At 43.1% G+C, this 26,582-nt stretch overlaps 1 protein-coding gene across 5 annotated transcripts in view; it reads left to right on the top strand.

Moving 5' to 3' along the window:
* The window catches only part of PDE4D (phosphodiesterase 4D), a 634,082-nt gene that overhangs the window by 258,502 nt on the left and 348,998 nt on the right, over positions 1-26,582 (top strand). The window contains exon 1 of one of the 5 annotated variants that reach the window (XM_053408757.1): positions 1,315-1,978. The exons of the other annotated variants lie outside the window; for them this stretch is intronic. Within the exon in view, the coding sequence (XP_053264732.1) occupies positions 1,710-1,978 (269 nt within the window). The 5' untranslated portion in view covers positions 1,315-1,709. Of the gene's footprint in view, positions 1-1,314; positions 1,979-26,582 lie in introns of those variants that run through there. 5 annotated transcript variants of the gene reach the window in all.

Raw genomic sequence — 26,582 nt, 5'->3', positions numbered from 1 at the left:
AATCTAGGATGTTGAGCTAATAAGAACAAATTCTTGTTCAGACTAATGGGTCATCTAGTCCTGCATCCTGTTCTCAGAGTAGCCTACCAGATGACTTTGGGAAGGCCACGAGCAGAACATGAGAACAATCTTCACTTGTGACCCCCAGCAACTGGGAGCCAAAGGCATTCCACCTCTCCCACTGACACTAATCTACAGCCACCAACTAGTGGTGCTAGTTGGCTAGAAAAAAAAGCCAGGTATCATTATGGTTAAGAATTATTTGTTCAACTCAACAATGCCTAAAGATGATCCCAGTAGAGTGGACCAAAAGGGTCAAAAGGATCTGGACAGGCAAGCCACATTACCATTTGTATGGTTTGACAAAATCACAGTAGTATAAATGAACCTGTTACCAAAAATATTACTCTTCTTTTTAAATATTCCATTAGAACATGGAAGTGTTGTAATAGACAAATTACAAAATAATATTATGCAATTCATCTGGCATGGCAAGCTCTGATATTAGGAGAGAAGAAAAGAGTGGCACAGTCCAGACAGATTTAAAGAATGATGAAGTTTGTGAATTACTGTATTGGAATCTACACTTTCAAGATGAGATGCAACCGTATGTCTTGTTTAAACAAATTTAAGACTTTAGGATAATAATAATAAAGGAAGCATCCCTATTATAACTGTTCTTTGTACATGTACGATACAGTCTGATGTTTTGTTTAAATATCTATAGAGATACACACACACACTTGGACAATTAAGAGCATTATATTTCATCTTGGATTTTTTTCTAATAAAAAATTTGTTCACCTTTGGGAAGGTTGGGGTATGTGGGTGCACTTGCTTATTTATTATTTCTTTACTATTTGTTGTTTCTTTATTACACTTAATACACACCATCATACAATAGCTTTAAAACATGGAATGCCAAGATACAGCAGTCTGAGAAAACAATGTACAATCCCCAACAAAACGTTCTATCCATCGCAGCATAATCCCCAGTCATTAACCCAAGCTGCAATGCCATATAAATCACAGGAGCTGAAAACAAGAAGAGCTGAAACAACCAGCAAAATGCAGTAGCTAACCCCCCCGGCCCAGAAAAACTAACCATAGCTCAGGTACTGTGGGGAGGAGGGTGGGACAGAAGTGCACCCTTGACATCCCCAGCCCCTCCCTTCAGAATGAGCAATAAACAGATGGAAATGATAGCCAAACATAACCAGCGTGCCAATGTTTAAGCCCTCCTCCCAGCCCTTTCTGTGTACATAATCAGGAGTCACTCTAGCAGCTGCAGTGCATTAGTTCCAGCAGTTTGACAGGCAGCCTCATTGCTCTGGCACAGGAGCTGTTGCTCCACACTCTGCCTTCCTCTCTGTGTTCACTTGTGAGCAGAGCCGGCAGGAGTGAGCGGAGTCCGCCAGAGTGGACTGTCAGAGGAGTGGCAATGCCTACCAGCTTCGGCGGAAGAGTTAGACTGCTTTCTCCCTTTGCACTTCGTTATCTGTACAGAGACGCTCTGAGCGTAGGCAGAAACATGCCGAAATCTGAATAGGCTGGATCGGAGTCGAAGCTCTGTATGGTTCCTCAGAACAAAATTAGCAGGAGGAAATACTTCTCTCTCTCTTTTAAAAAAGCAACAACTCCAGAGCAGCCAAAACAAATATCACATTGCATTATAGAGAGACTTCGCAAATATCAGTTGCTTTGGAAACATGGCTCAGCAAACAAGCCCAGACACCTTGACCGTACCTGAAGTGGATAATCCACATTGTCAAAATCCGTGGCTCAACGAGGATCTTGTGAAGACCCTGAGGGAAAACCTGTTGCAGCATGAGAAGCTCAAGACATCCAGGAAGTCTTCGTCTATTTCTCCTAAGCTGTCGCCTGTCATCTCCCCTCGAAATTCTCCAAGGCTCTTGCGCAGGATGCTTCTGAGCAGCAACATACCGAAACAGCGGCGGTTCACAGTGGCACATACCTGGTAAGAACAGGACTGTACCTGCCTCCTCTCTCCCCTGTCTCCAAGTTTGGAATGATATCTCATTTTGCATGGGTGGGGAAACATGAGCTGGAATTTTAATAGAAAATCCCTTTTAAAAAATCACAAACAGAGTCACAGAAGAAGCCATGGGCATGTTTCCATATCTTTAAGAGCAGTAATAGATTAGGCAAGAGACCCAGTTCCCTTATGCTGAAGCTGCTTCTGATATTGATTGAAATGAATGCCATTCCAGATAACAAAAGGAGAAGCCAGCAGGGCTGCACTGACTTTTCTCATTTCTTTTCCCAAGTTCATCCTCAACCCTTCCTCCTTTCTCTGGACAGATTTAAGGGAGGAATGTGTGGAAAGAAAACATGGTCTGACTCACTGCTAAAAGTTGATTTAAATTCTCTTCCCTCTCCCCAGTTGTTGTATTGGGTGTGCATGGGGGAGATGGGGGACCCACATCAGAAGCAGATGGGTGTGGAGATGGTGAGCAAAACTGTACATCTCTAGGTCCTTGTACTGAAATAATTGCTGTGGGAAGTGAGAAAGGAGATATTTTGTCAGTAGAAGAGCCTTTTAGTTGCACTGAGATTATGAAATATGGGGGGGGGGGGTTATATTTGTGCATGAGTTCAGTTAGCTTAGAAGCAGACAGATGTTTTGCTCTATTTTATCCATCTTTGTGCATTTCTTTCTTTTCTAGTAAAACCTGTTATTTAGGTGTTTCCCTGAGAATAGTCCATTGACTTTTGCACTAATCATTTCTTTCTTCTTTCTTTTTGCATACTCCTGCTTTTTGTTGGCTACCTGTCATTCAAGCATTTTCTTTTGGGGGAAAACTAAAAATAAAATGTGGTGCCGAGAATGGTGATGTCATAGAAAGGGAAGAATGACAAGCCTAGAGTAGTTTCTTTTTTAAAAAAAATTAATACAAATGTAATCATTTTAATTAAATGAAGAAGAGTGTTTTAGCCTAAAGGGCATGCACTGCTGTTTGTATGACAGGAATGCACTAATTCATTACCTGAGGCTGCATGTCCAGAAAGGAACCTTAAGATAGAGATAGAAGAATACTTGTAGAAGCTAAGACCAAACTGCTACTTAATGGAAACATGTATTTCAATGAAGCATAGATTTCAATGAGACATAGGGTTTTACCTTTGAAAGTGTAACTTGGCATGAAACCAATAGGAAACGATGTGTGACTTGTGGATAGAAAGCATATAAGATTCAAGGTGCATCAAGGGAAAGACTCAGAACTTACTATCAGGAGCTAACAGGGTTAGAACTTGGACCGCATTGTTCTTCCCACCACAGGCATCCTGTGTGTTGAGTCACCAGGGAACATCTCCCTAGCCAGTAAAGGATTTTCAGGTACTGCGATTTCACCAACCCTAGTTAGTCATTGGCCCACCTCAGCAGGAAGAGTTACAAAGGCTTTTTGTTCAGGATGGGATTTTACTTGGGCAGTGATAAGTCTCCCCTGCCTTAGCTTGCTCTCTGCCTCAGACTCCCAGCTCTGATTCCTGGCTTCATCCCCACCCCTACACCACCCTGTTATTTTGATCCCCAACTCCTGCTTCCTGGCTCCGACTCAATGGCTGCCTAAGACTCAGTGATGGCACCCACCCATAGGAATATCCAGGGGCTGCCATCATGTGCCTGCAGGTCCAAAAGAACTTTGATATTTTTCGCTGGCATCCAAGAGCAGCCCGTAAGGCAGCACAGGTAAGGCCCGTTGCTCTCCTGGCTTCCCAATATGGTGGGGTGCTGCTGCTTATTGAGAAGGGGTGCAGAGGGGCAAGGCACAGGAAAATGGGCACAGGGTGGTGGTGCTCATCAGCAGGAGCATTGGATTGGCTCCACCACACCACAGTCCCCCCACACCTCACCCCTCCACTCTCAGTAAGCAGCAGAGATCATGTTGGGAAGCTTGGAGAGCAATGGAGCCTCGTCTGCATTGCCTCACTGTCTGCTTCTGGTACCTACAAAAATCTCTGAGTTTTGGGAGGATGCTGCTGGCATCTATGAAGTCACTTGTTCATGGAAGTGAGGGCTATCCATGGCTACTAACCATAATGCTTATGCTCGGCCTCCACAGTTGGAGTACTTCTGAATACCAGTTGATGGAAACCATAAGAGGGGAGAGTGCTCTGGTGCTTGGGTCTTGCTTGAGGGATTCCCACAGGCAACCGTTCAGCCACTGTGAACAGGATGCTAGACTAGATGAGCTATTGGCCTGATCCAACCAACTCTTCTTATGTTCTTACATTTTAATGAATGTGTTAAAGTAGATGAAATATGTCTCAAGCTGACTGGGGGGGGGGAGAAAAAGCTTAAATCAAATTGGGATCTAAACGTAAAAATTCCATGAAGCATGATAGTATGAACTAGTTTGACACAGCAGCGTTGTATCATGACTATGAACATATTAGAGAATACTCATTTGGAAATATCATACATCAACTTAATTAGAAGCAAGCCAAATTCATTTCAGTCACAAGTCATCCTCAGTGGTCTATTATAAACATGCATACACGACATAACATGTACAAAGGATGCATCAATTTGAAATATGCCGTATAATGAGAACTAAGGGGAAAATAAAGAAATATGAATCACAAGGCCTGCAATTAACATAAATATACTGTAATTATAATGTTATTAAATAACTAAGAATATTAAAACAAGATTAAAATAATATTTTAAATTGGATTGTTGTTTTTAGTATTAAGTGGAATTAAGTTATATACAGCTTCTGAATCTGAAGGTCTCATGTCGTCATCTTCCGTAGGAGTCACTGATAAACCCAAAGAGATGTTTTGTTGTTGTTGTTTAGTCGTTTAGTCATGTCCGACCCTTCGTGACCCCATGGACCAGAGCACGCCAGGCACTCCTGTCTTCCAGTGCCTCCCGCAGTTTGGTCAAACTCATGTTCGTAGTTTCAAGAACACTGTCCAACCATCTCTTCCTCTGTCGTCCCCTTCTCCTTTTGCCCTCAATCTTTCCCAAAATCAGGGTCTTTTCCAGGGAGTCTTCTCTTCTCTTCTCATGAGGTGGCCAAAGTATTGGAGCCTCAGCTTCAGGATCTGTCCTTCCAGTGAGCACTCAGGGCTGATTTCCTTAAGAATGGAAAGGTTTGATCTTCTTGCAGTCCATGGGACTCCAGCACCATAATTCAAAAGCATCAATTCTTCTGCGATCAGCCTTCTTTATGGTCCAGCTCTCACTTCCATACATCACTACTGGGAAAACCATGGCTTTAACTATACAGACCTTTGTTGGCAAGGTGATGTCTCTGCTTTTTAAGATACTGTCTAGGTCTGTCATTGCTTTTCTCCCAAGAAGCAGGCATCTTTTAATTTCGTGACTGCTGTCACCATCTGCAGTGATCATGGAGCCCAAGAAAGTAAAATCTCTCACTGCCTCCATTTCTTCCCCTTCTATTTGCCAGGAGGTGATGGGCCCAGTGGCCATGATCTTCGTTTTTTTGATGTTGAGCTTCAGACCATATTTTGCGCTCTCCTCTTTCACCCTCATTAAAAGGTTCTTTAATTCCTCCTCACTTTCTGCCATCAAGGTTGTGTCATCTGCATTTCTGAGGTTGTTGATATTTCTTCCGGCGATCTTAATTCCGGCTTGGGATTCATCCAGCCCGGCCGTTTTACATGACCCCAAAGCCTTGATTATGCAGATTTTTTAATCCACTGAAAATCATTTCCCCCCCCCCCTGCTGCCATACCACAAGCTGCTGTTGAAATCCCATTGGTTTCAAAAACAGTTTGCCATGTTGCATAGAGATGGGGCAGTGGACATCTGCTTAGGAAACAGAAGCCCAAAATCATATTGGACATGCAGAACAAGCCACACCTCTAGCCAAATTCTCTGGAAGACAATTTGTAATTGCCCCCAATTACCACATCTATGCTAGGATGGTTTGTTTGGCATCATGGACAAAATAGCTGTCAGATTAGAGCTGATTTCAAGGATGATTTCTTGGGAAATTATTCCTGTTTCTGAGATATCTTGACTCTAAAAGTGGGGTGCATAAAGTGTCTGTTAAACTCAGTCCTATATTATATTGTGATATTGACACTGGAAGACGTCATGCTTTCACCCGAGCTGAAAATATGTTGGGGAAGAAATTACAAATGTAATACTGCGTGTTATTCTTTCCATGTATTGATCTCTGGTCACTCTGAAAGGAGAATATGAAAGTGAAAATTGCAGTTTGATCTCTGAGATCATCTGGACTGCTGTTAGGCCATGTTCACAGTACACATTTAAAGCACTATGATACCACTTTGAACAGTCATGGCTTCCTTCAAAGAATCCTGAGAGCTGTAGTTTGATAAAGGTGCTGGGAAACCCAGCCAGATGGGTGGGGTATAAATAATAAAGTATTATTATTATTATTATTATTATTATTATTATTATTATTATTAAGAAACCCTATTCCCCATTCCAGAACTACAGTTCCCAAAATTCCATTTGAAGAGGGATTGATTGTCAAACTACTCTGGAAACTGTAACTCTGAGAGAGGAATTGGCGTCTCCAAACAACTCTAAGCTCCCAGAATACTTTGTGAGAAGCCATGGCTATTTAAAGTGTCATCATAATGTTTTAAATGTGTGGTGTGAATGAGGCCTTAGTTGTCCCCCATATCTCTGAAGCCGGATTGGCCTTAATGAGGGCTCCATCTGCACTATACGTTTAAAGCACTATTATACAGTCATGGTTTCCTCCAATGGATCCTGGGAACTGTAGTTTGTTAAGGGTGCTGAGAGTCGTTAGAAGACCCCTATTCCCCTCACAGCACTGCAGCTTCCCAGAATGGTAGTTCTGTTACAGGAATAACAATTCTCAGTAGCCTTAACAACCACAGTTTCTGGGATTCTTTGAGGGAAGCCATGAGTGCCTAACGTGGTATGATGCTGCTTTAAATCTATAGTGCAGATGGGATCTAGAAATTGAGCAATTAGTCACGCCAGTCCCATGTTGCAGAATACACGCTGCGCAATATTGTCCCAGCAGGCACCCTTCCTTTTTACTTTCAGGCATCCCTTGAGGACTTTTTCATCTTGACAGGTTTATTCAGTTGGATATATAGATATAGATATAGATCTTCATTCATTTTAGATGAGCCAGTCATTCTTGTGATTATTTTGCATTCTTATATGATATGTTATGATGTGTGCCGCCTTGATATTTTAGGTGAGTGGGTGGTGTAGAAATACGTCTGCAAATAAAAATAAACAGAATTGGTGGTTATGTTGGAAATGAATTGCAAGTGAAATGTTGGTTAAATGAAATGTCTGTTAATGCATTGCTCTTTAGAACTGAAAAATTTCCAAGTAAAGTAATTCTCAGCAAACAAGAATTCTTCTGAGGCTTCCTTTAAAACAGAGGAACAGCATCTCCATGACACTTTTATTGCTGGATGCAAGCAGAGGCTGTAACTTCTGCTGCATGAGTTGCTAATGAGTCACAGGATATGCATGGGATTCTTTGTCACGTCTTTTTGAATTAATAAAGACGGTCCTTTTATACTGTTACTTTGGGGCTGCTTCCCTCAAATCACAGTGCTGGTGCAAGACCTATGGTAGCAAATGAGAACTATATTGCAGCCTTATAAGTGCGACCAACAACAAAACACTGCAGTGTGAAGTGTTCCCACTTTAGCCAGTCAGTTAGCCATGCCATCCTTCCATTCCATTCCATTCCATTCCATCCTCCCAACCAGCACTTTCTGTCCAGCCCATCAGTCTTCTGTGGCCACTGAGCATGCTTGGTCTTTCTTGAGTTGTTTTTGATTCTCCCCAGCTATTTTTTCCTAAAGGATTTTAATACCAAGGATTTTTCAGAGCCCACCAATACCTGCCTCTTTGATTTGTAAGGCGCCATTTTGGCTACATAAGGAATGATCACTCAGAGTATGAATTTATATTAGTACATAGAGCAGGAGCCAACATTAAGCTCTCCAGAAGTTATTAGACTCCAGCTCCCATCAGAGAATGGGAGCTTTGGCCTGGAGAATGTGGCCAAAGGTCAGAGGTGATGGAAGTTATAGTCCAGGACTTCTGGAGGTCATCTTGTTGATGACCTCTGGTATATAAGATAACCTTTTCTCTTCAGCCTTGTCTTCCCATCCTGCTGTGACAAGCTTCCCTCCCTCTGGTCTCCCATAACCAGGAGAGGCATGAAGAGAGCAAAGACGTTAGCTTCACACAGACACAAGTCTTGGATTGCTTGGAGAAAACCCTGGAGAGGAGGGAATTGGGCAGCTGTTAGGAGGCAGGGACCTTCAGTCTCAGAAACTGCTTCATGGGGGCAAGAACTGCTAGAGATAAGTTGCTGTGCTGATTTGGCCTGACTCGCCTGTGCAGATCCTGTTTTTGCTAATAAAGAGTGAACTCCATCTTGCTCGGTGCAATTCACAGCTGGCTCACTCCTGTCAGTATACCCCATGGCCATGTGAATAGGCTTTGAGTTTAGACATGATGAGCTTTTTAGCAAACCAAGTTATTTATCTCTTTCCTGGTAGTGGTTACACATTGTAACTTTATACCAGAAGAACTGTCTTAGTGGATCAAGGCAATGATCTATCCTGCTGGAAATCCTGTTTACTGCTGTGGTCAGTTGGAGATGTTTGAGGAATCTTATTAAAGCACAGGCGTCTGACAGTATACACCAGCCCCAGTCAAATTGCATCCAGCCTCTGGCAATTTAAAATGTAAAGATACTCTGCAACTCTTAGAGAAGGGCTGCTGAAATATCTGTTTCTTGACAACTTGTCCGGGTCTGAGTTTTAGCTCGTTTATACTGTTGACCATCAATGTCAGACAGAAGGAAGTTCCCACCGATCAATATAGTCATTAACAATGTTTCCCAACTGTGCTCTGTCTATATTCTTTTTGAATCAGGGTGGGCTGAACTATACACAAACCTTAGAATGCCAGCACCACTGAATTATACATGGTCCTTTTGATATTCACTATATTGATTTCCTTCTGAGTCCTAATAATTCTTTCTACCAGCTAAAGAGGCTTAAGCTCTATCAACAATAAATTGCAAGGCTGTTCTTCCATAGCAGCAATAATTAATTCATTACCATCAATTTTGCATTTTTGGATCATGAATGCCATCTGGCCTTGTAAATATGTCCACTCTCTTTGTGCTACTGGAACATTCTGTAACTCCATCATTCAATGTAGATCCTTTGTTCAAATTCATTGGGCAGAGTTTGGGTAAGTTAGATACCTTGGTAATGCAAACATTAACAACAACAATTCTATCTAACTAAGTAGAATACATAGTTTCAATATCAGGGTTGGCCCAAGACATTGCGCTGCTTGAGTGAAATGACAAGACAGTGCCCTTTCAATCCATATGCAGAAACCAACCAGACTGGTAGTTTGAGAGGTGCTGGTAAAGAGGCATCAGGCTAGCTTAAGGGTACCGGGAAGACCACATATCACACAACTCTGTTCTTCAGCTCTCCATCACCACTCCCTGTCTCTCAGCACCTGGGAAGTACAACTACTATCTCATGCTGCTTAATGGTAGGGCTGGCCCACTTTAATTTGCTGTGAAATATTTGGAAACAAATCAAAGGCTACTAGACATGGTGCTAATATATTACCTCTGGGATCTGGATAACAGTAGCCGGGGAGCAATAGCAGTGGAAGAGGATTGTCGTGTTCATGCTCTGCTTGTGGGCTTTCCATAGGCATTTGGTCAGCCACAGGGGGAAATGGGATGTTAGACTTGATCTAGCAGGGCTCTTCTTAGGTTCTTTAAAATGGCTGGTTAGAAAAGAGAAAAGGGGAAAAAATGAATGCTCAAGACAGGTTGGAGGAGTTCCATGCACACCATCTAATAATCTGTGCTGTTCAGAAGTGACAGCGGTGAGGCCCCATTGTGGTTGCAGTTGTGGCCATGGCATGGGGTAGTTGTCTTCTAATAAAGCCACAGGGCACCTTGATGGCAAGATATTAAGGCTCTGCTGATCACTTTTGAGAAACTCTGCCATTGTCCATCCAGTCATTGATGACCAGTGCAGTGGGGAGCAGGATCTTGCTGGTGGGCTGCATCCTGACCACTATTTTGATAAGTGAGCAGGGGCCACCCACCTGTCGGTCACTGACATGACAAAGGCACCAGGTAGTCCAAAGTTGTTGGTTTTTCAATCCTTTGCAGACATGGTTCGATCAAATCCTGCAGAGGAAAATGGTTTGCCCCAGTGGTTTCAGTTCAAAACACAGAAACATTTTCCCTTCCCAGGTGTGTCTCAAGCCGTGGCTGCCCCATTGTTGGCTTGAAATCAAGCCAGTGATTCAAAGGAATTTTTGCACTTGCAGTAAGCCCTGCTTGGGGGTTTACTGCATCTGCCATCTCATTTGGGCTTCCTGTAAGCACCAATCAGCTGGTTGGTATTAACAGCATGGAGCATGTGGAGGTCCCAACTGGGAACTCTGTAGTGCAGCTGATCCCATTGGGGTTTGCTGTCATCCCATATCAGCTGATTGACACTAAGAGCATGGCTCACTTGCCAAGGAACAATTTGGAGCACACTTTAAGGCTGGCACATGATATCAGGTGTGGGGCAGGTAGGTGTGGTTTGCAGAAAATGGCTTAATGGGGCAGATTGTGACCCAGCCCATACCCAGCTTGGCTTGTGGGCCTCTGCAGATCTTGGACAGCCTTCCATCCTACATACATATCTCTGGCAGGGGAGGGAGCTTACCTTACTTTTCAACAAGATCTGCAAGGTGGCTATTGAAAAGAATATTTAGCACTAGGAAGTATTAACAAAATACTACAGTTATTAAACATTTGATTTTTAAGTGAGTGGCCTCTATCTTCTCCTGCTGTTAAGTTTTAAAAATAAGTTTTATGCCTCTCTTTTTATGCCACAGCTTTAATAATGTAGGAACTGTTTACCCTTACACATAAAAGCTAACATAAGGGAAGAGCAGTTTCATATATACTTTTCCCTTCTTGAGAAGCCCTCTGAGTCTGATCGAAGATCAGTGCTGTAAGAATAAGCCTGGCAATCATCACCTGTAAAAAGGTGTTGTCACAATTAGTATCTCATGAACGCTTTTTCAAAGTCTGAGTACACAATATTGACCAGATTACTAATAACCTCAAAAGCATGTTATTCCATGGCCTCTGCTGAAATTGATCACATTTTAAAAACATAGATATGTTTCCTGAACAAATGAGGCACTGCACCAGCAGATAGGAGAATAAAGTCCAACAACTGCCACAATGGTGTATTATCTAAGCATATGGCACTATGCTGCTGTCAGGAGATTACATGCGACGGACATTGTGTTGGTGCTGCTGCATTGGCAATAACTACTGTGACCACGTACAGCCTAAGCACATTATTATATGCAGTGGAGATGGTTGTTAAGAGTAGGGGAAGAACTGAGGGTGGTACCTGCAGCATCCTACAAGCATTTCTGCTGTCATGGAGGAGCCAGCTGAGTTGGTGCAAGTCTGTGTACCTGATATTTGCAAGGTAGCTACCAATATTTTGAGTTCTGTCTTTTCTTGTGTTTTTCTTCCTCTTCATACCTTTTCTAAACTTAAGTGTGCAAACTACATTTGAAGAGTTATATTTAAAGGTTATATTTGTAACATTTGTTGATGCGTTGGAAATGATGAATTGGCTAGGTTTATAGTTTGATCATTGTAAATAAACCAGTTGGTGTTTGCTAGCGTAGGTGCATTTAATTACCTTTGTGGATCATTGTCTGGATCTTAGCAACAAGCTGCAGATCCACACACTCCCTCCTGTTAAGAGTTGCTAACTTAGGCTGCCACCCTTACTGCATCTACTCAGAATTAAGTTTTATTGAATTCAATAGGGCTTACTCCAAGGTAGGTGGTATTAGGATTTCAGTCTTAGTCTTGAAAGCTCTGCTGAATTTCCTAGTTCTATCAAACTACCGTACGAAATGTGAAATAACCCAATATATTTCCTACTTATTGGCTTCATTTTGCAGGAGGAGCCTACATATGCTTTTTTAAAGCCTTGTGTTTTGGAGATTTGAAGGGGATGGAGGGCAGGAAGTAAGCGTGGAAATAAGTATGCCCTTCCATAGTACCATAACAACAGTACTTTAGAAATATACAAATGAATAACGAGAAGATAAAGCATGATTCTATTAAAATGGGTTTCGTTGCCAAACTTGGGTCTCCAGCTGTTTTTGGACTACAATTCCCATCATCCCTGACCACTGGTCCTGCTAGCTAGGGATGATGGGAGTTGTAGTCCAAAAACAGCAGGAGACCCAAGTTTGGGAAACACTGGAACATTCCTCAGCCATCATGTGCAGGAAAACCATTGGGAACAGACAGCTATGCCTCTTGATAAGGCCAAGGTGCCATTCCAAAGCTATATTTACATGTCCAGACCCATCATCAGGGACTGGCATAGTTGGGCATCCTGCCAAGCCATGCCACTGCTGCCTCATGCCCCACCCCTGTGGATATGTTTAATTAGTGAGTGGCCATGGCAGGGCTCTTGAAAGGGAGCTGAACTCATGGTTGGTTCTCATCTATGATTGCCCCCACTCTGGTATACAGGTGTATCTTGGAAGTTGAACAGCTTAGTTCCCAAACATTTTGGCTCCCGAATGTCACAAACCCAGAAGTGACTGTTCCGGTTTGTGAACTATTGTTGGAAGCCGAATGTCTGACGGGGCTTCCATGGCTTCCGATTGGCTGCTGCAGCCAATCAGAAGCCGCACTTTGGTTTTCGGAAGTTTTGGAAGTCGGATGGACTTCCGGAATGGATTCCGTTCGATTTCCAAGGTACGACTGTATTGCCCAAAATGTAATGCTCCCAAATGAGGTCAGATCAAACATTGCACGTTGGGAACTTTCGTGTGATGGTTGGCCACAGTGGATCAGAGCCAAGCAGTTGCTCACCTCACATTCAGAAATGCTGCCACTGGGGAGTGGAATGAAGCAAGTGACCAGCAGCAGAGGAAATGTGCCGTGGTGCCTAACACCACCAAGCAGAGGCCCAGGTTGCCATCAGATGTGAGCCCAACAGCAGTGATATGCTTAGGGTCGAGTGAATCCTGGCACCAGCCTCATCTCTAGCCTTAGAAATAATATTCTACGAGAGACCAACATCAAATCCATTCTATGTCTGTTCTTTTAACTGCCCCTTTTCCTGCTACATTTCCTTAATTCGCTTATTAGATATCTCATCCTGTCTTCCCTGTCTGAAATGTCCTTTCTATTAGTTTTTCTATTCAGCTAACAAAATCAACACTACATAAAGCAATGACACTAAGTCAATTCAAAACAATAACAATAAAGATGAGGACCCCACGATGACAAGTCAGAATAACCTGACAGGGAAATAGTAACCCTCTTTCTCCCAAGACCAAGATGCTTTCTTTTGTTAGATATATTTATTTTTGTATACATTTGCAGCCACATAAGACCATAAGAAAAAGCAGAGACATCACCTTGCCAACAAAGGTTCGTATAGTTAAAGCTATGGTTTTCCTAATAGTGATGTATGGAAGTGAGAGCTGGACCGTAAAGAAGGCTGATCGCGGAAGAATTGATGCTTTTGAATTATGGTGCTGGAGTCCCATGGACTGCAAGAAGATCAAACCTTTCCATTCTTAAGGAAATCAGCCCCGAGTGCTCACTGGAAGGACAGATCATGAAGCTGAGGCTCCAATACTTTGGCCACCTCATGAGAAGAGAAGACTCCCTGGAAAAGACCCTGATGTTGGGAAGGATGGAGGGCACAAGGAGAAGGGGACAACAGAGGATGAGATGGTTGGACAGTGTTCTCGAAGCTACCAGCATGAGTCTGACCAAACTGCAGGAGACAGTGGAAGACAGGAGTGCCTGGCGTGCTCTGGTCCATGGGGTCACAAAGAGTTGGACACGACTAAACGACTAAACAACAACAAGACCATAAGACAAGCCTGATCTTTCAGGCCAATGGCCCATGTAGTTTAACATCGCATTCTCACAGTGGCTGACCTGTGGGAAACCTGCAAGCAATATTCAAGCACAAGAGCACTCTCCCCCCCTGTGTTTTCCAAAAAACTGGTATTCAGAAGCATTGCTTATTATGCCTTAACTTTTTGATAACATGGGAACTGTGGACCTCTAGTGAGATGTCGTTCCACTTGTAGATGGAGCCAACCTTACCATTGGACAAGGTGAGGCAATTGCTTCAGGCAGCAGCCCACCTCCTTAGCCCCTTCACCCTTTCTCTCTATTGGCGATTAGAACTGTGTGTGTCATAGGCCTATCATACACTCCCTAAACTAGCCTGCTGCCTCAGGTGAATGGGAGGATGCTGTCCCATTGTCAGTGCTGAAGGAAGATGGAATTGCGTGTTCAGTCAGTTTCTGTTCATAGAATTGGAGGCCACCATCTTGCCCTCAGGCTCAGGCAGCACAACGACATGGGACAGCCCTGCTTCTATTCTTCTTTTTATTATTAAAACCTATATACCACTCTTTATCCATAGATCTCAGGGCAGTTCACAACATAAAATTACAATATAAAAAACACAAAGTACATAAAAACAAGATTTATACAGGCTCCCATCCACTACCATTTTTTGCTTACTGAAGTTCTTAAGAAGCAAGGCACACATCCTCAGTATGACCAGGGCCTGCTCCAGGCTTGAATGGGTCCTTGGCATAGTGCCACTGATGACACTTTCCAGTACTGACTCCGCCTCCAGTGCCTCTGCCCCCATTCCTTCAGCCTCCCCAACTTTGCTGCTGGTGGCCTCAGCCACTTGGGCCTTCCAGGAACTGCAGCCACAGGTCATTCAGCTGCCAGAACTAGCCTAGTGGTGCTGGGATGGGAGCCGATAGGCTGCCCAGAGCCAATCCCAGCAGTTTTATGCCAGCTTTTACTGGGTGAACACCAGGGGGCCTGAGTGGCAGCAGGCACCACCAGCAATGTCATAAGGGCTCGGTGTCATCATGGGGCCAAGCATAGTCAGTGTCAGGCTTCATGGGTCTTTCTGGAGAGTATGGGCACCAGCAGCTGCCCCCAACATACCAGATGCTGAAACACTGGGCCTGATAATACCCAGCTGGAGCCTATCAAATATTCAGAAGAACCATCCACAGTCACAGCACAAGTGACAGCTGCTCTTGCTAAAAAGGAAGAAGAATCTGTAAAAATGTTCCTTGAGGCATACTAAGTCTGCTTTCTCTCGAGCAAAGGCAGCATGAAAATATACTGTAAGCAGGGGGGTTTTTTAAATAAAAAGAATAGAAAAGAAATACACAATTGCCAGAACTGGTGACATGTCATTTTAAGTTAGAAGAACTCTTGTAACATCTAAATAGGGGCGTATAAAATGCTCTTCATGTTTGTAATGTTTCTGTTTTCCACCATTAATTACTTCTAGGCGGGCAGGCAGGCAGGTAGCGATGGTACCCAAGTGATGTCACAGTGAACCATTTCATAAGAAAAAGAAACATTTACTACCAGTATTCCAACTTTTAAAGCCCTGTGCATTGCATCAAAGAAATTGTTTGAAATTCATTGACCAAATTGACACTTGGAAATCGTCTGCTAGATCACCATCATTCAGTCATATCATTCTAACTGACAGTGGTTTTGCCAGTGTTACAAAGAATTATGTATGAGCTAAATTGGAATCATAGACAGGCAATGTTTAGATCAGCTTCCCCCATTCTGATGCCTTTCAGTTCGAGCATTGCTGCTTCCAACTGTGGAGGTAAAGCACAGCCATCATAGCTAGTAGCCATTGATAGCCCTCTCCTCAATTAGGAGATGATATTAATAGACAGGATTGTAAGTTGTTTTTATATCCAGTGACAGCAGCAAGAATATTATTGGCACAAAAATGGAAGCAAGAAGAACTACCGACGAAAGAAGAATGGAGAATGAAATTGATCGACTATGCAGAATTAGATAAATTAACAGGAAGGATTTGAAACCTGTGGGATCAGAGATTCTTAGAAGACTGGAGTAAATATATGAACTATTCGAAAAGTAATTGTGATGAACAGATTACGCTCGTAGGACTGCAAGAAGTTTTGTAAGGTGGATTATTTGAAATATTGCAAGAAAGACTATGAAGAGAATTATTAGTTAAGGAAAATTAAATGAGAAATTAAGAAATGCAGAATAAGTGATAAAGAACGGAAAATCTTCAGAGGTGTTGATGGAAGTCTAAAAATATTGTATAAGATGAGAAGTTATGCTATATGACTGTTGGAACTGATATGTTAAAAATTTAATAAAAATGTATATGTGTGTGTGTATAGATAGATAGATAGATACACACACACATATATATATATACACACAGTATATATATATACTGTGTGTGTGTGTGTGTGTATATATGTATGTATGTATGTGTGTGTGTATATATATATATATATATATATATATATATATATATATATATGATAGCCCTCTCCTCCATTAATTTGTCTAAGCTTCTTTTAATGCCATCCAAGTTGGTGACAGGAGTGTCTGTCTGGCGTGCTCTGGTTCATGGGATCACAAAGAGTCGGACACAACTAAAGAACTAGACAACAAAAGTTGCTGGCCATCACTGGCTCCTGGGTGAGCGAGTTCCATAGTTGGACTATGTGCCGCATGGAGACGTATTTTCTTTTATCTGTCCTAAATCTTACAACATTCAGCTTCATTGGATGTCCACAAGTTTTGAGAGTTCTAGCGTTACAAATGAAGTAATACATGTTGCCATATAAAGATGGGGTGAGGTGGGGGAGTGAGGACATTCAGTCTAAAATTGCCGAACTACACCAGCGGGAATGCACAGCCACCTACCCACTCGCCATGGTGCTACTGTATATATAAGTATGCATACACATAGAGATATTTTAGTCTTCTATTACAGGTTTCAAATAATAGTGTTGATGCTGAGCGCTTAGGAAAGGGGTATCCGGCAGGGTGTACTATTTCAGGTTGAATTCCAGTATCAACCCACATCCCCACCCATGGTAAACGTTCTCGCCTTTACTTAAGCAGTAAGATACCAAGGTGATAAGTGCTTGCTAACAAAAAGCTGTTGGTAGGGTGTCTCTTTAATGCTTAGGAATGCAGCCTGCTTAATGGCATTGATAAAGTAAGCTGTCGCCTACGGACTTTTGCTTACTATACATTGCTCCGTACACATACTTGATTCTCACTTCCTAATAAAAACACAGGAGCTGCTATTTATAACCAAATGAAACAGGTTTCAGCAGAAGTTGCTTCCCAAGGCAAAATCTACTTTCCGCTCCAGAAAATATTTCAATATTGGTTTCCAGGATCCAGTGGATTCTGGGCTCAGAAAGGGTAAAAATGTATTTTAGCTCTGTTGTCGAGCAAAAGGAAAGTCTAGGAGCATGGGTGTAGCCAGGATTTTTTCTGGGGGCAAACCTTTTGTTGGGGGGCAGAACTTTGCTATGTATTTTTATTGATTGGGGGGACAGCTGCCCCTTCCTATCCCCAAGGCTACATCCATGTCTAGGAGTTTGTTCTTCAACAGCCAAAGAGCACAATTGATCCCTGCCTGGAGAGAAAAATCAGAGGAATGCTCAATGCAGCTCAGGCAGAGTGCATGGTGTCTTTAGACAGCTCACAGGTCTCCAATACCCCAGTGGGCTCCTATACTCCATCTGCATCTGGGAGCTGCCATTTTTGTTTCCTACAAAGCCCCAGAGTGATGCTCTGGGGGAAATGTAGACGGTTCCCGGGTCCAGCTGTTAGGCATGACCCAGTTAAGCTGAAGGAGGCCCACCCAATGTGGGGTACTTTGCTTGAGGGCCCACAGAAGTGGAGCTGCCCACCCAGCCTTCCTCCCAAAGACCAGCTTGTTGAGCATTCAGCCTGATTTGCTTGCAGAAAGCTTGCATGGAGCTTAGACTATATCCGGCCTTTTCGATTGCGCGCTTGTGCTGATTGGCTTGTCGTGAGGTTATATGACAATAAGAGCATTTGTCCTCATTTATTTCATACAATTGTAGAGTTGGAAGGGATCCCAAGGGTCCAAGGTTCCAACTCCCTATGATGGAGGAATCACAGTGAAAGAATTCCTGATTGTTCGTTTGTTTACTGCATTTATACCCCACCATTTCCCCAAGCAGCTTGAGGTGGCATACATTACTTTTTCCCTCCGTTTTATCCTCACAACAACCCTGTGGGGTAGGTTGGGCAGAGATGTAGTGACTGGTCCAAGGTCACCCAGTGACCTTGGCTGAGCATGGGTTTGAACCCTGGTCTCTCAGATTACCTATTCTGACACTCTATCCACCACAGCACACTGGTTTGAGTCTGCCCACTAATCATTCATTCTTCCCACTGCATGGCATTTCCCTAACCGCAAAAAAGTCTGTTTTGTTGTTGTTGTTTTTCAGTGCATTTGTTGTGCTACAGCAACTGAGCACGTTAATCTGCTTTAACTGCACAAACCTAAAGTTCTGGCTTTCATTCCTCCTGCAAGATACTGACAGTCTGGAGGCGACCCCAGTCCCTCACCATCTGGCCTCTGCCTGCATGTGTTGCAGCTGTTGCTCCTCTTCTCCCCAGGGCCACAGACGTGAGTGTGAACCTGAAAACCCAGCCAGGGGAAGCGGGACAGAAGAGAGATCCATTGATACCTCCCCACACCGAGTGCGGTGGGGTGGGGGCAGGTGCGATTAGCATCCTATAATAATCGTGGCAGATCTATTCCACACTAGACAACGACAATAGCACTTTAGACTTCCTTACGGCTGGAAGAGGGGCTTATTTATTCAGATATCCTTCCGGAGATCAGTATCAAATTGTGTTGGGTCTGGTGCAGATCCAAAGGTGCAGGAGAATCATGGATGTCCCGAGGAGGATGAGAAGAAAAGCCCTCGCCTTTCCCATTCTTGTCCCTGCTGCCTGAGAGCTCCCTAAGTTTCCACGTACTAGAGCAGTTTGGAATCACAAAGTGGCAGAAAGAGCGGCTGTTCTCTTAATCGTATCTCAGAGTCACAAAGAGGGTGGGGATAAGAACAATAAAAGAAATGCTAAGCTAATCTCCTCCTTTTGTCGTTTCCTTACCAAGCACAGCAAAAGCCTTCCTCATACGTTATTCATGTTTCTGATTTCTTTTATGAATGAGGCGGGGGGGGGAGGGGGCGGAGACAATTGCTTTGATTTTCTTCCGTCTCTGTGCCTTCCAAATGGGTTTTCTGCTTCCCTGAACCTGTGAGAATATTTATCATACTGGATTAAGCAGGCTCGAGATGTGAGGGAGTTCCAGGAGGAGAGCGGTTACTAATTAGCTAGAGGCTCTCCTGCGTTGTTGTTGTTGTTTTTTTCTGTGCCCATTTAATCTCCACGTATCAAGTTGCAAGGCTCTGAAGAATCCGGTTGCTTCCCCCAGCTCATCTTGATCTGCGTCACGCTGCAGCTTTCTTACGTGCCGGCACTGGGTGTTGTATTTGCATAAGAGCCATGTGCGCATGGCCCAGCATGTGCTCTCTCCACCTGGTGCAGTCTGCACAGCGTAATTTAGGGCAGGGGTGGGGAGACATAGGCCCAGGGACCAAACACAACCCTCCAGGCATCTCTATATGGCCCCTGGGCTTCTGTCCAGGACACACAGACACACACACCCCTCTCCCTTACTAGACCAGCTCCACAACTTCTTTTGAGTGCTTTTGCCTGGCAAGGAAATTTGCATGAATGGTGATTCCTGCTTTCCTAGATGAAGGTTGGAGCAGTGTTTGTCTGCATGTGGTGGGGATGATGATGATGTATGTCGGTGTTGGCTTGCCAGTAACACACATCTATAAGACTGCATATGTTCGATCCAAGGTTGCAGGTTTGATCCCTGTATGGGAGAGCTGCATATTCCTGCATTGCAGGGGGTTGGACTAGATGATCCTCAGTGTCCCTTCTGGCTATACAGTTCTATGATTCTGTGACACTTTCTTCACATGCAGCATTCATCATGAAAATAAAAATATATATCTTGGTATCCCACGTGAAAAAAAAGTATTGGGTGGGAAGTAGTGCTAATAGTGGTCCTACAATTCTTTTCTCTTTTACTTTCTTTTGGAATATCTATTTTACACTTCATTAACAAGTAAGATGTATAGAGTAATAAAAGAGGAAATATCCATCTTTTTATGACAGAATAAGTCAATCTCACATACATTTCAAAAAATAATAATTCGGGGAGTACACACATTTTAACCTAATTTATTTTGACCAGTGGTGACATTTCTTTTCCTACTTTTCTCTGTGCCTTAAAACGATGTCACACAATGTTTCCCTTTTTCCCTTTTTGAAACTATAATTATGCTTCCCCTCTGTTGTCTTAGGGCCAGCTACAGGTTGTTGTTTTTGAAGGGGGGGTGGACCCTGAACAAGACACCTTCCTCGTGTCTACCCTCATGGCCACTTCTGACAGTTCTTGCTGCTCCTGTTCCTCGTGTTTGCTAATGCTCGCTTGCCAGGCAGAACCAAGGAGCAAGCATGCTCATTGTTGTTTGCTCGCTCATCCCCAGAGCAATAGAGATGTAAACAAGTCAGTTGCAATGGTCAAGAGAAGGAGCAGGCCAAACGACTTTGGGGCTCCTTGCTAAGGTGTAGACCCATGCCAAACTTTGAGGCCCTGATGTCACCATCCAAGCTTTGACTGTAATATCATTAGAACCAGGATTCATCTTGGTGGTAGTGGTGTCTTGCTTCATAGAGTGTCATGCGTACTGACAGTGATGTATAAATGATGATCCTCCTCATTGAGAAATGAAACCCCACTACAACATATCCAGTGGGATCCATAGCTTGCCTGATTCCTCACAGATCCAATTGATTGCACGAAGCTTTCTGTATATTGTTGTTTTCTGGTTTTGGTCAACACCTATGTTCCCTGCTCATTCTGCACATGAGAACTGAGCATATGTCACAATACAAGCAAATTGCAGTGGCATCTCGGTTTAAGAACAGTCCTGTTTACGAACAATTGGGTTTACGAACTCTGCAAAACCGGAAGTAGTGTCCCGGTTTGTGAACTTTACCTCAGTCTAAGAACGGAATCTGAACGGTGAAAGGGCACTGGTGGCAGGAGGCCTCATTAGGGAAAGAGTGCCTTGGTTTAAGAATGGACTTCCGGAACAGATTATGTTTGTAAACTGAGCTACCACTATATCGATATCGTGGTTCATTGTGTATATTATGGTATTGTTTTAGATTCCCCAGCTGGAGTGGAATGTCATTCTACTACTACTACTACTACTACTACTAATAAAAATAATAATATATCCTTTGGTTGATAGATGTCATTGTCAAGCCTTGGATGAGAGGTTACATGGAAATATCTTGTTACCAGTACTAGATTTACACAGGGTATCACTAATTTAATTATACAACAAACAAGATGTGGATTGCCAGATTAATCTCTAGCGGGAAACTGAAGCGATTTAAGCAGTTTGTTCAGGGAAGCATGTGTTAAAATGTTTATCTCAGCCTATTGTTGTTGCTTCAGTATTCTTTTTCAGTCTCTCTTTCACCCTTAAGCATAAAATCTACCTTGCTGGGAATAAAGCAATTAGGCTTTGGACGGAGAGGCTGTATAAGAATCCATTTGTTTTTCTCATGTGGACATAAAGTAACTCCAGTCCTCCACTTTTGAAAGTGTTTGTGACTTCCAACTGTCTAACAACAGCAACAGTTAAAAGGCTTTATCCTCCTAAATTATGGAAATGTTAAAAAACACAAAATGCAAATAGAAAATATCATATTTAAACAAAAACTCAAATGCAGAGAACCAGAATTGGTGGGGGGGATGAAGAATGCATCAGTAAAACAGCACCAATAAAACTCCCTAAGGTCCTAAGCTGAAAGCCAAGGGGGAATAAAATGTCTTCTACCTCATACCAGGAAGATAAGAGTGGATGTACCAGCCATGCATTCCACAGCCTGAATGCCACTTCAGAAAAAGCCATTTCTTTTTCACTGAACAAATTACAGGGTGAGTCCTTTAAAAGAGTACACATGTTCCACGGGGCCTCAAGACTCACCCTGTATATTAGGTGGGAGAACCTAGAAAAGGGCCCAATGTTATGTAAGAAAAGCTGAAACAGGGCTTGAGGAACCTCCCTAGACATTTTGGGAGGCATGACAGAACCCAGGTCATATGAAATTTATGCAAAGCAGAATGCAGGTTATTTATAGTACAGCAAGGGTTGATAGAAATCTTCCCCCCATCTTTGTGTTTATACCTCCCAACCCCACGATTGTCCTGAGCACACCAAAAAACCCATGATTTTTCAATTGACATGCCTAAGATTCAGGACAAAGCGCCACCTTTCAGAAATTCCCCCCAGACGTCAATTTCACCTTTAAAATCCCAGTAATGTCTAGGAAAATCCAGACATATGGCAGCCCTGCCATTGGGGAGTAAACAGCTAGGAAGAAACCATGCGAGGGAGGCGGGGGTGGGGGAGAGAGCGAATGCAGCTGACCCTATACTTTATATCAGGGATGGGGAGCCTGTGGCTTTCCAAATGTGAATCCCATAATGTAATACAGTGGTACCTCAGGTTACATACGCTTCAGGTTACAGACTCCGTTAACCAAGAAATATTGCTTTAGGTTAAGAACTTTGCTTCAGTATGAGAACAGAAATCTTGCTCCGGCAGCGTGGCAGCAGCAGGAGGCCCCATTAGCTAAAGTGGTGCTTCAGGTTAAGAACAGTTTCAGGTTAAGTACGGACCTCCGGAACGAATTAAGTACTTAACCCGAGGTACCAATGTAAAAGAATTAAGGTCTTATATATATAATAAATGTTCATAAATGTTCCAACCAAGCACATAGATATGTGGACCACATGTCTGGAGCAGCACAGGAAGACCATCCTGAAACCATTTTGACTCCCCAACTGACCAAATGTTTTTTCTGCAAGGAGGGAGGGGGTGAGGGAACCTTCTCATCGTCTCAGGAATTGGGTAATCACCATGTCAAAGAAATGGCCAGACTACCAGGAAAGGCAATCAGATAAGGCATTATCAGATAACCTAGCAGACAGGAAAAACAACAACATTCAAATTTCTGTTGTAGACTGCCTTTTCTGTGATGTAGGTATGACGTTTGTGAGGGGTGGTCTTGGGTTATACCCCTTCTGTGACGTATGTATGATGTATGGAGGGGTGGTCTTGAGCTCCAGGGCAGGGAATTTAAAATGTCTATATAAGGGCAGGCACACCTTTGTTCTGGGTCCTCCTGCGTGTGAGGGGAGCACCCTGTTGCAACAGCTTTAATAAAGATCAGGCTTACTAGCTGCTTTGCTTCTCAATATTCTCTCGTTGGCCTCTGTTATTTTCTCCTACCGATAGGGAACCCACTTAAGGACTCTGACTATACGGGGTCTTGGATACCCCATAAGGGAAGAAGGGCAGATTTTGTTTACAACAATAAATACATAGTGATATGAGAAAAGAATATAGTCTCTTGTCTTGTTAATTCAGGTTTTAAATATCCTAATTAAAAGTTTTGTGAAATGCATAGGAGTCTGTTAATGGTGCAACATACTGTTCTTGAAATGTTAATGAGCGTCCTCTTGTCTTTTTAAATAGAGCTCTTTTTTCTTTCGCTGTCAAAGAATAATTGATTTCTGATGAATAGACTTTTTGATGAGTGTAATACCAAATTATTTTGCCTGTGGAACAGAGTGACTCATAATTCCTATGCAAAGCTGCACGTAAGCATCGCTTTAGTTTTCAAATTAAACATTCTAATGTCTGCTATGAATCTCACTACTTTCTGAGCTACTTTTGGCTGGGATGTGAGGCAGGGCCTTATGTTGTTGTTGTTGTGGCACCTCGTTTTTGGTACTCCTACACTAGAGAATTTACGCTGGCCCCACCTCTCTTATGTTTTTCAGGTGGGTGGCTAAATCATTTTTATTTGGCCAATATCTTATTGTAGACTAAAGTTCTGTTTCCCTGGGTTGTATCCAATTAAATCTTGTTAGTGCCAGGACATCCACCAGCACAATGGGACAATATGTGCTGTCCTGCTTTGAGTTGGGGGCTTGGAGACATGCAGGGAGAAGGAGGGGAAGTCCCATTGCACAGGTGGAAGTTATTGCACTAATAGCATACCATCCAACATTTCTCCAATGAAAATAGAGACGTCCCAACCATAATTATAACTTTACTATTTATACTCCACACATCTTACTGGGTTGCCCCAGCCACTCTGGGCAGCTTCCAACATATAAAAAATAATAATAAAACATTAAACATTAAAAAAAAAACCTTCCCTATACAGGATTGCCTTCAGATGACTTGGGAGTTGGATAACTCCATACCCTCCAACATTGCTCCAATGAAAATAGAGGCATCCTAAGGAAAAGTGGGACATTCTGGGATCAAATCAGAAACTGGGACAGCTTCTCTACGTTAGGGAAGTCCCTGGAAAATAGGGACACTTGGAGGGTCTGTAATGGGATGACTTTGCAGCTCTGGGTTTATTTTACAAAGAAAAGTTGGGCATAATTTTTAAAGTAAATCAATAGCAATTATATAAGTACAGTAAAAAATATGTCTTATAGATGGTAAATAATATTTGGAGAGAAAAAATAGCAATGAAAATCTTTGCCCCAGAGGGAACTGTGATGACTTTAAAGTAAAGGTAAAGGGACCCCTGACCATCTTGCTTTATTGGCCAAGGGAGCCGGAGTACAGCTTCCGGGTCATGTGGTCAGCATGACTAAGCCGCTTCTGGCGAACCAGATCAGCGCACAGAAACGCCGTTTACCTTCCTGCTGGAGCGGTACCTATTTATCTACTTGCACTTTGTGCTTTGGAACTGCTAGGTTGGCAGGAGCAGGGACCGAGCAACGGGAGCTCACCCTGTCGCCGGGATTCGAACTGCCAACCTTCTGGTCGGCAAGTCCTAGGCTCTGTGGTTTAACCCACAGCGCCACCCGCGTCCCTGTGATGACTTTAGGTAGATGCAATAAAATCTTTCACCAACAGGCTAAATTAAAACCTTTTAAAGAAATGAATATGGATGACTCTTCAGTAAAGGTAAAGGTGAAGGACCCCTGGATTGTTAAGTCCAGTCAAAGGCAACTGTGGGGTTGTCGCTTTCAGGCCAAGGGAGCCGGCGTTTGTCAACAGACAGCTTTCCGGGTCATGTGGCCAGCATGACTAAACTGCTTCTGGTGCAACGGAACACCGTGACAGAAACCAGAGCACACGGAAATGCTGTTTATCTTCCTGCCGCAGCGGTACCTATTTATCTACTTGCACTGGCGTGCTTTCAAACTGCTAGATTGGCAGGAGCTGGGACAGAGCAATGGGAGCTCACTCCATTGCAGGGATTTAACTGCCGACCTTCTGATTGGCAAGCCCAAGAGGCTCAGTGGTTTAGACCACAGCGCCACCTGCGTCCTTCAGTAACTTGTGATTGTGTGTATGTCATCACATGATAAGCCTGGTCATCTGTAACATCCTGTAGTGTTTTTTTTTTTTTTAAGAACCAATATTTTGCTTCCTCACATACAGACCATGATAAATTACAGTAAACCGTCACTTCGGAATTGTTCTCCTTATTCACCCTATTACAATCCATTCCTAACCATGTCTACTGAGAAGTTGTTGTTTAGTCGTTTAGTCGTGTCCGACTCTTCGTGACCCCATGGACCAGAGCACGCCAGGCACTCCTGTCTCCAACTGCCTTCCGCAGTTTGGTCAGACTCATGTTTGTAGCTTCGAGAACACTGTCCAACCATCTTGTCCTCTGTCGTCCCCTTCTCCTTGTGCCGTCCATCTTTCCCAACATCAGGGTCTTTTCCAGAGAGTCTTCTCTTCTCATGAGGTGGCCAAAGTATTGGAGCCTCAACTTCACGATCTGTCCTTCCAGTGAGCACTCAGGGCTGATTTCCTTAAGAATGGATACGTTTGATCTTCTTGCAGTCCATGGGACTCTCAAGAGTCTCCTCCAGCACCATAATTTAAAAGCATCAATTCTTCGGCGATCAGCCTTCTTTATGGTCCAGCTCTCACTTACTTCTCTACTGAGAAGTAAGCCCTGTTTAATCCAATGGGGCCTACTTCCAGGTAAGTGTTGGTAGGCTTGCAGCCTTACCTAGGTACTTTGTGGCTTGTGAAAATGTCTTACTGCTGTGAATTAAGAAAAGTTTGCATAATTGGTATAACTATTAACTTCAATGTGTAATTTTATTTGTTTGTTAATAAGATTTATTTCCCGCCATTCATCGCAAGCGATCTCGGTGGGGGGGGGCATTCAAAGAAAAGCAATACTACAAACATTCAATAGAATTAATCCATCAAACAATAAAGCCATCTCAAAACCTGATTTGAACTTATATCAAGGCTTAGTTACTTGCTTGCCATCTGAGTGCACTTAATAAAACATTACCTAGGGTAGGTACCGTAAATGGCCAAATTTGAAATTTCAGGTAAAACACACATTCACAACCACCTTGCTGAATTCTGAAGCTTATTCAGTGAAATGATGGCCAATATCTGTGGTGGGCAAAAGGAACCCCACCTGTAGGCGGTGCTGCAGCCCACCATTTCCTGCATGCAA

This window comes from Podarcis raffonei, chromosome 11 (assembly GCF_027172205.1).
Source record: "Podarcis raffonei isolate rPodRaf1 chromosome 11, rPodRaf1.pri, whole genome shotgun sequence".
NCBI classification, from domain to species: Eukaryota; Metazoa; Chordata; class Lepidosauria; order Squamata; family Lacertidae; genus Podarcis; species Podarcis raffonei.
The sequence above is the reverse complement of the archived record's forward strand: the minus strand, read 5'-3'. Positions and strand labels throughout refer to the sequence as shown.